This window comes from Excalfactoria chinensis, chromosome 2 (genome assembly GCF_039878825.1).
Source record: "Excalfactoria chinensis isolate bCotChi1 chromosome 2, bCotChi1.hap2, whole genome shotgun sequence".
NCBI classification, from domain to species: domain Eukaryota; kingdom Metazoa; phylum Chordata; class Aves; order Galliformes; family Phasianidae; genus Excalfactoria; species Excalfactoria chinensis.
Window position 1 is genome coordinate 83,778,963 of NC_092826.1, and position 12,084 is coordinate 83,791,046.

At 37.8% G+C, this 12,084-nt stretch overlaps 1 protein-coding gene across 5 annotated transcripts in view; it reads right to left on the reverse strand.

The window, feature by feature from the left end:
• JARID2 (jumonji and AT-rich interaction domain containing 2) overlaps positions 1 to 12,084 on the reverse strand; it is a 202,740-nt gene that overhangs the window by 33,475 nt on the left and 157,181 nt on the right. For all 5 annotated transcript variants that reach the window (XM_072327482.1, XM_072327479.1, XM_072327480.1 and 2 more), the window contains one exon: positions 2,922 to 3,151. In XM_072327482.1, coding sequence (XP_072183583.1) covers positions 2,922 to 3,151 — 230 coding nt within the window. The remainder of the gene's footprint in view (positions 1 to 2,921; positions 3,152 to 12,084) is intronic.

Below are 12,084 nucleotides of genomic sequence, written 5' to 3' on the forward strand. Positions count from 1 at the left end.
CGCAGGTTCACCAATTGGGAGTCTATGCCACAGCTTCATTCCGAGGCAGTGCTTACACTGAGCGCATAAGAAAGAAGTCAATTTAATTCAAATAGTAACAAAATTATTGACATTAGCTTTACATGACTCAAAGTCTTGAGCTAGAGGTAAAACTAGGGACATGGATAGTATCTGTGGTTTTCAGCTATCTTCTCAGCTGTGCTGATATACTTTTGTCTTCAGAACACTCTCCACTTTACTGAACACTTGCCTTGCAGTAAAAGACTGTACAATAACTTTTAAAAATGGCTGGCTTTTTACAAGCAAATAAAAAACAGCACACAGTACTGCAGAAATTTCTTGGATTCGAACTGGTCTATATACACACCTCTGCACAGCACCTGGATCCACCCTCCAGACATACACACACACACATATGCACAGAATACACAAAATAAGGCCAACAAACAACTCATTAGATAACAACCACAGTAGAAACAGCAACATTAGCAATATCAACAACAATTTTGGTTTCTAGAAAAATTCACGTTACACAGCTGATCTTGAATTCATTCATAAAAATACTCCTGTTGATATATGAGTTATATGAGATCTAAATTACCATATTAGGCCAAGAGAGGGCCCCATTGAACTGCATCTTGTTTGGCCACAATTCCTTTGAAGGGAATTTGGAAAGATAGCAAGGGAGGAAGAAAGAGAGAGGACCTGTGATGAGTGCAAATGCACACTAGAAAAGGGGGAAAAAAAAAAAAAAAAAAAAAAAAAAAAGAGAGGAAAAAAGAAAATCTCATGTAATTTCTTGTGTTCTCCTTTTATTTTCTCTAAGACTTAACAAAAAGAAGACACATATATCAATAAACCAGGTAAATGCACATGAACAAGGAGCAAAAACATACTGGAAGGAGGACGAACATGCAGCTGACACCTTGAGACAACTCTCCTTTAGAAAAGCACCAAAGCAGTCAACAAAGACTCACAACAAGAGCAGAAAGTTAGTGATGTCTCAATTGTTACGTCTAAGGTTTTGTAGAAAGTGTTACTAGGCAAAATGCATAAATAACGTTTAATGATTTACAACCATGTTTTCATTAAAATTGGTAAGAAAGGATTTATGTCACTGTGGACTGCAGAAGAAAACTAAGATGTTTATCCTTCTGCTTAAAACGAAAACAAAAAAAAACCCTATCACCTGAGCTTTTTAGCCCCCTTATTTTTTGAAGCTTGATGATCACTTTGTGAGGTGTCTACTTAGTGTTACCATTGGTTGTAGCACACTGTGTTAAAGTTTCTTTATATTCTTTTCCAAAGTAAAATAAAATAAAATAAAAATCTACTATTCTATAATACAAACCTCCTTGGATCATGTACAGAATTTTTCTACAGCTGTTTTTATCCTTCTTAGAACTTCCTTCACAAGAGACAGCTGTTGACTTTTAGAAGAATCTTAACCACACATACTTTTGTTCTAAAACCTTAAAGCATTTCATATGAGCGTTCTCGTGAGTCAAAATAATTAAGTCTCAAGCGTACCCTTACATTCTGGGAAACTTCTTTGACATGAAGTGCTCATGGCTGAGCATGTCACAGCAAGGATCATTGGATGTTGGCAGTCACAAGAGAAGATACAAAAAGAAGGCAGGCATTCAAGCTGATGACTTGATAAGCAAAAGGTGCCACGAGGGAATCAAGAATGGAAGGTTACATGGGTACAGAGACACAGACTGTACATAACCTTCAGGATATCAGATTTGATTTTAAAGGCAATACAAGTCAAGTAGAGGCATTTCAGGAGATGCTAAACGTCACTAAAGCACACGACATAGAAGATTTCCTTGGCAAGAAGCAACGGTGTTTTTCCTACTTGTTTTTCTAAATTTCCAAGCCTATGACTGAGAAGTGCCATTTAAAGCCTTGACAGCTCTCAAAAACAGTAATTCCAACTCCAGTGAAATCCAGCCTAGCCTATTTGGGAGAAAAACCCACACATGACAGCAAATAAAAACTACCTTTAACTGGCTTGCTGAGAATCAACCACCAGAAAAGGGAAAAAAAAGTGTACTTCACTGCCCCAGTTCAGACACTCTGCTAACCCATCCCCCTAGACTGAATTATCTCATGAAAGATAACAGCTGAGAGAATTTAAAAGGACACTGACTGAGGTTTTTATAACTTTTTTATAAGAAAATGAATCTATCAGTTACTATACTAGGAGCTTAATGATCCAACCATCCAAGATACTCACAGATGAAGACACAACCTGCCCAATTGCAGGTCACAAGCACTGAAAGACTTCTAGACCCAAATCAAAGTTGAGTTCAGACAAAGCTCTTGCTGAATTTTTTTGCTAGTCTTCAACTAGGTACCATGAAATCCTGATTTGCTTCCCTCCTGGTATGTCTATTGGGAAGGTGACAATATCCTGGAATAGTTTATGCACTGAGCAAGGTATTTTTCCCAGACTCTGAGGTTTGAATTGCTCGCATGCAACAGAAGACACCTGAGCATAACATCAGCTTCACTACAATGCCAATAAGCCCGAGATAATCCAAGCAGACCAGCTGTACTCTAAAGGAATTCATTTGCACCATGAGCTGCCAGCCTTGGTACTGTCAGCCAAGAAGCCAACTAAAGTATCAATCAGAAAGGCTTGAAATGATGTGAACTTTTAGGTTTCATATCGTTGCTCTATATAATATACAGAGAGTTGTAAAGAATACTTTGAACGACTTGCTATATACATAATACTTTTCTTTTTTCCTTTCTCTTTTTCTCTCTCTTCCACTAAAAATTAACTCCCCGCTGTCTTCAGAGCATGCTTTGAAGGACTGCAATATTCCCTCTGTGCCATGCAGTGAAAAACTAAGCTAGCACCTTAAAAATCTTTGTTTCCCATTTGTCCGCAGTACAGTATAATTCATTACCTGTTTTCTTAAGTCCTGAGCCGATCTATGAAGAGTATGGTGGTTGTTAGCAGTGAGCCCTTTCGTAGAGGAGCCAGTGTTTGTAGTAGGATGGTGATTAGCAGCAGCCTGGTCTTTTCGACTCTCAGCCTTATGTTCGCTGTTCTTCTCCTTCCCTGGTGTGGCCTCTTTGCTTTTGTGTTTCTGGGCAGGTTCTTTCTCCTTCAATGATTTGCTGGATCCATTGAAAACTGAGAAGAGGGAAAATTCAGGGTATTAAAGAAAAAAGAAGTGCATACAAGATGAAACTCTTCACTCAAAACAACCCAACTTTCTTTGCTGTCAGTGTTCAACATTCAGTAAGCGTTCTACTCTAACTTAATGTAAAAGCAATACAGAAATAGAAGTACAATTTTGCATATTTACCTACACAAACAGATTTACCAAAGCACGATATTTCCTTTGACTATTAAAGTACTCAAATTAAAACATATAAGGTATGTTACTATTTTGATTGACCTAAATATAGACTTATCCTTTAGATTTTTATTTACGACAGTTTTAATCAACTACTTGCCATGGCAGTGAAGAAGTGCTGAATGTGACATAAACAGAAAAAGGATTTATTTTTACTTTAACATAAGAAAAGGAAACGTTCCATGAAAAAGCATGTTTTGTTTTCATCATATCCAAACTGCTGAACCAAACTGACAGCAGCTTGCTAATAGCAGACAAGTTGCAAATAGAGAAAGGTACATCTACAAATAAAAATAATAACTTGGAACACATCATATAAAGTAATGCAGGGAACTAAGCTGAGTACCCTAGCCTTCTGTTGAAACTGAAGTATAAGAAAAAACAGAAACTATATTTTTTTTACACAATAAATGTTATGAAAATATATACAATTATATCTCAAAGAGTTTTGTTCCTTTCCCACTGCTGAATTTATTTATGGATATACATTCATCTTTCACTGTCAGGGATCATCAAAAGTTGAGATTTAAAAAAACAAAAGCCAACATCAATCCTTTTGTCTGATTGCTAATAACAAATGTAGTAAATGTAAGCCAGTGCTGCTTGTTCATCAGGGAAGCACTTGACAGAGGTCTATCAGGTTTGTGATCCGACATCCACACTGGCACTCATCTACTCCTGTTTTTCACTCTTCTGTTTTGACATTACTTAGGAAAGGACGTAAATAAGAAAATTCATAAATAATTAACAGTGCAAATATTTAAGAATTGTTCAGTATTACACACAACACACACTACCTGTTTGGAAACATTAGCTGAGTGAATTAAGACATTGTTTTCTTAGGAAATGAAAGCCTTATTTAGTCAGTAAATATGATATACCAATGAGACATTCCTTTTTACCTAAATTGCAAAGTTTGGTTGTGTCTACAGATGTCTTGTGATATTACAGGAACAGCAGAAGTAACAGTAGTAGTTTAAGCAAGAGAAAATCCTGCTGGACAGAGAAGGAGCATCTAAGCTGCTAGGCAGCCAACTCACCACCAATTCCCCCATGGCTTCGGCGCTCCTGAGCTCAGGAGCAACTGGCGCTGCCCCCAGACAGCCAAGGACTTCTCTGTGATTTTAGTGAAAGTCTCATAACCTCTCTGTCTCATTTCCACTGATGGAACTGACAATAATTGCCAACCCCTCTCGGGGAGTTCACGACAATACATTTATCCTCCTTTGTAAAGAGTTCTCACATCAGACGAAAGGCGCTACGAATACGCAAAGCGCGACTATTTATTTTTAATAGGACACAGCACAAACAAATGATGGCAGCTTTGTTAATACGTATTTCATCACTGCGAGTGATATTTTTTCTTTAGAGGGAACAAATTGCATATACCGATCTGCTCACACAGAAACATTCAGTCAAAGAGATCAGTTTTCTGTATTCAGCTGCTGCTTTATAACTGAAAATTACTACAATAGAAAACACAGCCAAAAAGCCAAATTGTGCACTTTTATGGTTCACAAAAAAAAAAACCAAACCCCAAACCCAGCGAACACAAGACAAGGTATATTTTATATGCAACAGCTCATTAATTTTAAGTGTCGTGGGAACCCTGCCAGTTTTACCCTCTGAGTAATTATCTTTTGTCTTAATTTGTAAGATTCTTGAAAGGGGGAAGAGAGAAATGGGGGAGAAAAGATGTTCGCTCTCACAGGAAAAGCTTAAAAAGCTTAAACCCTGAGAACATTAAAAAACGGGCAAGATGTAAATGCAAAACAGCCCTTGCTTCTATTGCTGCCTCTATTTGAAGAATAGATGGTATTCATTTTTACGAAAAGCAGTATTTGTTTCTTTGGGTGCCTGTAATACTGCTATAGGGAGACAGGTGTAAAAATCTCTTTGAAAATGAGGTCTGCTGAATTCATAAGTCAGCTTCTGTGCACAAGAATCCAAGTGCTCATCTGATTAATTACAAAAAAAATATCATCAGTCAAGCATTCAAGGTAAAATATATATACATATCCCCTAGACCACAATTTTGGTCCCGTATGAATTAAAAAATAAAAAATAAAAATAAAATAGACAAATTAAGTTATTTTGACTTACAAAGTTAGATACAGGATTAAATAATTGGACAGTCCCAGTAAGATAGAAAAGATGAAATCACCAAGGAAAGAAGACCAAGAAGTGCCCCACAAAACATCACTGTTCAAAAGTAACTGATAATAAGAATGAAAAATTCCCTTCTTAAAGGAAAACAAAACAAAACTAAATCTACCAACAATCCTGCATAAAATATCACCAACCCCAAATCTGCTTTAAGGATAAAACGATTACTAATTTTTCTGTGTCTTCTTATACAACAAACTGCATTTCCCTTGAGGTCTGCCAGCCCTTCAATATTTCTGAGACATCTAGAAAAGCAGGAAAGGTGCACCTTAAATTTTACTGAGCTCAGATATAGATGTGATACAGCTACAGTCTTCCATCCTAGATATAACTCTGACATGCACAATATCCAGCGTTCAGCTCTCAGTTATATTTTCTCCTTGTGAAAGAGCAGTCAATAAAGGTTTCATCCTTGAAGCAATAATTTCATTTAAAAAAAAAAAAAAAAAAGGAAAAACAGACCAAACCAATCTACAACCCACACCAGCAATAAAACTTATACTGTTAAAGGAGAGATCTTTTGGAATCTTGAATCACCATCATTTCATGCTACCTTAATCAGCTCCGTATTTCCAGAACAGTTTTTAATTAAAGACAAGAGCGGTACAAACAAACGATGAAAAATACATGCAAACAACTATAAGTGTTGAGAAGCTTCAAATACAACAAGAGTATATAATTTTAACTATATTTACCTACATGTTCCTTGCAAAATGCTGCTTCCTCTAAAGTAATAATAATTATTATTAAGCTGATTCAAGATGAGTCCCATAGTGAAATTCTTGTGGGCCTTTTGGTTAGCAGTGATGATCAAACACAAAGAAACTGAACCACTACATTCAAAACTTGCAAGCGCTGGGGTTTTCTAAACCACTGATATAATTTATGGCAGCTGAGCAAAACCTTATGGCAAGCATGATCCCTGGTGGATGAAGTACAGTTCCCTCTGCATCAGGGGAGCTGGACTCTAGGCACTAATATTCACACAGGATCCCATCCAGGGATTTCAAGGTATCTTTATTAGAAGTCAGATAAAGAATCTCTACACCGGTCAATGCAATCTGTGCAATTTGTGCCTGTAACTAGGTGCAGCTATAATAATGGCTAAGAAAACATTTGACCATGTAAAGCCACAGACATGCTTGACTGCTACAGATTAACTTGGCATTTACTAAGGGAACTGACACTTCACTAAGCAATAAACATTTATTGCATTTTCATCAATTTTCTGAAGTATCTACAGAAATAAATACACATGTAAATATTTTATAGGGTATACCCAGCCATCCACTCAAAGTCCATTCATAGTACGTGCAATAATCAGGCTTTCACTACTTAAACAGCAGTTATTGCACTGAATTCAGTCAACTGCCTACTCTTTGGACAAGGCTTTCTCTCACAATCCCTCCTTGAGCTGATTCCTGTACCAGATACAGATACTCCTGCTGTATGTTTCTCCATTAGTTCAAGCATAAGGAAGAGCTGAGCACTGATATATGATCGTGTTTGCATTATGTTAGTGTTCTGGAAGATAAATGCAAGGATCATATACATACACAGTATGTAGCATAGTTTGTACTGCGTAAAGCAAGTGATTGAGCATTCATAAAACTATCCAAAACAAAGAGGGAAGAGTGAAAGGGAAAAGTTTTGTTTTTAGAAGGAGAAAAGGGAGACTTGCCAATTTTGTGAACCCAAGCCAGCTATTCCAATGCAAACCTCATGTTGTTACACAGATCGTGTTTGGGAAGAGATGTAATATTAATCAACTTTCTGGCATTAAGTATCCGTTACTGTACAAAAACATTCTTGCTCTGGCTTTAATTCAGTTTTAAGTCACTGTGAAAACATTTAATGTGGCTCTCGAACTGCCTTAAAGGGCCCAGGCAATAATTCTTTTCTCCTCCCACAGGAACTAAAACAGTGTTCTACTTCCATAAAACAGAATATTTTAATGCTGTCAATAGTTTTTCCTGAGTGTTGGGTCTATAAACCATTTCAAGAGATAGGAACTGTCTTTCTCAAACAGCACCTATGTACGTAGGGGCAATGGCAAAGACGTATTTCAGGAGAAGGACATCACGGTACCGCTGGCATTACATGGTATGAAAACACACAGCACAGCTGTTTCAGCACTTCTCAAACCCTAACCCCATTTGTAGGCGGACAACTCTGCAATGAAATTTCCTTAGTTGTACGCAAACAGAAGACAAGCAGGAGGACTGAGGCTAATAACACGGCATTTCTTTTTGCTGCTATCCATAACGTAGCTCGATGCCCTTCACAGGCAGGAACTGCAAGGAGTATTATTGATATGAGACACCACGCCACCATTTGCAAAAATTCAATACCAAGTGTCTCATCTTAGAACAAATTCATTACTCTCACCCAACCATTATGACACAAACAACATCAAAAGGGTCACTCGCTAAGCAGCAAGTCCATAGAAGCATCTATCTGTTACCACAAGTCTCTCACCAGGATAACAACCCAATTTTTTTGAGTAACATCCAGCTCCCCTATTCTTCTCTGTAGGTCATACATCTAGCTAGTGAAAATCCACAAATCCCCAAATGTGTTGTGTCTTATTTGCATTTTTAAATATGTAAATTACCGCAAAACGGGTAATTTTCATGTTACATATTTTTGCAGAAAAATTAAATGTGCAAAATGTTTATTGCAACAATTACTGGTTCCATGGTATTTCAACAAAAGGCAGTAAATCACCAAAATAATTGCCTACCCATTAACTATTGTAGCACTGCGCCTGAAATTTTCTCATTCTGCATTTTAGCTGGATGCAGAGAATATTTTTCTTCCAAATGTTTACCTCTTTGGGAGTAATTTTGCTGAAGAGTCTAAGACTCCGTCTTACATACCCACCTACAAATACCTAATTTAAGGTTTTTTGTTTGTTTGTTTGGGTTTTTATGTGTTTTTGATTTTTTTAAAAGCAATAATGTATGTAAAAGATCCAGCATTTAGGCCAAAGATGTACAAACAGTGCACTGAACTATATCTTGAAATAAGAAAAAAGGTATCCACAATTTTTCCAGCGCTGTCTTTGCTATTGCACACGGAAGGAAATTACTCTGCTAAATTATCCATTGCAAATTGAGAACAGAAACATTCTCCAGCATTTTTGGTAGGCGAGGAAGACAGCACTAAAGCAGAGTATAGTATTTCTAGTGATGCCTGCTTACTGTGCACTACTGCCAGATCTGTTTTGAAATCTGAGCCATTAGAAAAAAGGCATCTTTACAATTTTCCCCCCTGCTCATTTCAGGCAAAAGGCACGCAGACCAGTAACAAAACATACTACAGATTAGTAATTGCTTTTGACACAGTTGGCCTTCTGACACACTAAAATCTCACTTGCTCTGGATAAACAAAACTCATTCACAAAGAAGTCTGGTTATCTATAATGATGACTAACTCTGTTTTCCTAAGTATAAATGGAATTTAAATAATAGAATCAAAATACCATAGAATATCTCCTGAAGAGACACAAGGGCAACCAGCCTTGGGCTATGACCACTGCCCTGGGCAGCCTGTTCCAGGGCCCTACCACTCTCTGGTGAAGAACCCTCAAGCCTGACCCCCCTCCTAGGTCTGGGGAGCCAGAAAGCTGGCTCAAATGCATACATCATCTCTCAACCTTTGAGATCTGGTGTTGCTGCCAGTAATACCAAATCCCACAATCAACTTACTTACAATGATACATCATTAAGGATTTTTATTTTAGTAACTGAAACCTTTTGCAGGCAACTTCCAAGTTGTCTACTCAACTGGACCTGCAAAGGTTGCACCATTGCTCCTCCTGCAGCCCATCTCAAGTCCACAAGCTCTTCCCACTCCTTTCAAGTGGGGCAATGCCTATTCCTTTTGCTCTTTTGATGGGACCAGTAATGCAACAAGTCCCTAAGTGTATCTTCCAGCTCCACTTCCCAGACTGCCTAACAAAACACTTGGCACCAGCAAACACTCTTCTTCAGGAGCCTGGGGAGAAAACCTTCTGCTTTGCCACAGCATGAAATCAAAGCTGGATTTATTTAGTCATAAGGAATTCAGGGAACTAGCTTTAAAGTCATAGGGAACCACGTCTACCCACTTACCTACACTTGGAATTTCCTCTGAGCTGCAGGGAGATGTAGCTCAGCCACGTTATCCCCACCCCAGGGAACTGAAGTGTAGCTCATTTGCTGAGAACCTGCTTTCCCTGCAGGTTACTTAGCAGAAGATTAATTTTCTAATAGATCAACGACTTCCCAACTCCTCCTCCATGCTGGCAAGATGCCTTGTCATCCAGGCTGTGGTTGAGAAATTTCTCCCCACACCTGGCAGCCATACTGAAGAAAAAATACATTAAGCCAATGCAGCTGCCTGGGTTCTTCCATCAAATTCCTAGCATGCAAAACTGTGCTAGTCTCAAATGGACTGACAATTCTTTGAGATGGGTACAAAAGGCAAGCTGGGAATTAACATCCTAGCAGCATACAGGCATTCTGTGACTGGCTGTCTTGGCTCTAAAGATAAGGAATTACAGGGGTTCCTAACACCCACGTTCAAGAGGGTCAGTAATAGGGAGGCAACTACAACAATCATTGGTACTTCTGCTTTATCTGCTGCAATATACACCACATCATTCCTAAATTTCCATATGTTGATTTTGAAATTCACCACAAACCTAGGAGGTTTTAAGTTAAAAGGGAACTACATGCTTTAAAAAGACATGTATCCTTGACATGCTTTCCATAAAGTTCTTCTAATATCACTTCAATATACTGAAACAGCAAGATGGATTTCTCTCTTCCAATTAAATGCTCATATGGTTTTCTATCTGAAAAACTAGCCTTTTGAAGTCTGCAGCTATATGAAAACCAAGTGATTCAGTTGATTACTTTCTGGCCTTCCACCATTTTAACCATGCTAGAAATCCAAACTCAATTAAAATCATTCTGGTGAGGATCAAAATTGCACGCTGAGTTTTAGAAAACTTCTAAAACATTCTCCTCCTCCCCAAAAGACACACACAAGTAATACACATACCCTTGCTAATGTTATCTCTGAATTTGACAGAACAGTTACTGATGGTATTTAGTGTACAAGGTCAGACTAGGTGACCTCCCGGGGTCTTCTCTGACATGAATTAATCTATGACATTTAATTTAATCTATAAGCAAGCAATAAACATACATTTTACACTACATTACAAGGCAACATAAACTGAATGTTCTTAGCCAATGCCTTTTCCTTGTCTTACTAAGAAATGCTCACTGTAGTTTTAAGCAAGGTGAAAAAGGCAGTTGTGAGAAAAGCAAGCCAACAGCTAGGTATAAAACAACATACAGCATGAGAGAGATCTTCCTGGAACTAATCAAGGCAAAAACCACCAGCAATGATATCCAAGCCTTTATCTGCTGCTACCTTATCTTAACAGATGTCAGACCTGGCCTAATCAGTTGAAGTTTGGCAATGACATGAAACCAATTTTTAAGAGTGCAGCTCAAGCAATTTCCCTTGTGGCAACTGCAGTAATACCTTAGAAAACAGTTTAACTGCAATGCTATCATTGCCTGCACTACGATTGCATGAAAGAAGTCTTGCATGTTGCTACATATTCCTTTTCCAGATGACCGTGTGTGCAGTGGTTAAAAACTTATCTTGCCAAGAATTTCACTCTGCTTTTTAATGGTTAGATACACCACATTATGGTTAGTACACCACATGAGAAGTACTAAGAAAGGAGGAAAAAACAGCACAGGTAACAATCTGATTCTTGATACAAACCTAAATAATAAGCTTGGAAGGTGACAAGTTAGTTCAGCTAATTACTCAAACTTGTGCAGCAAGCTATGCCGTGTGTTATATTGGCTCCCTTACTCACACTTTGGCAATTACTATAGTTAGCTGTCCAAAAGGTGGCTCAACGGGCTAGTCTGGTGTGTAACCCTAGTAACAACCCCTATTGGTGTCAGAAGAGAATATTGACAAATGACTTCACCCAGGAAAGTTGTTCTGGCCCCAGTTTAGTAGAATTCAATCATTTGACACTGTCTAATGGCATTAATCAAGCTGTGAACCTTTGTTGCTTTATGTCATAGCAAATCCTTAGCGTTTTCAGGTCCAAAGTACTTAACTACACATTGTACATTAAAAACAAAAGACTTTAATTCATTAAAAATAGACTCTCACGCTAGATTAAGTTCATTTGGTGCACCCGTCACTGGTCTGCATTTGTGTGTGGTCCCATTTAAAAGAGACACACACATGAACCAGAACCTACTTTATTCACTGGGAACAAAAATGCTATTGGCTGTCAACCAAAATAAAAGACACTGAAAAAATGGGAATACCCCTGGGTAAGGAGATTTTAATTAAAAAATAAAAAGAAGAAGAATGAAAAAAAAATAAAAGAAAGAAAGAAAGAAAAAGAAAAAAGGAAATGACAATGACGAAGAAGCAGCTGCCTTCTCTGGGAATTCCTGTTTCATCACCTTTGTCAAAACATCTCACACTGTCTCCTATGTATTTTATAAAG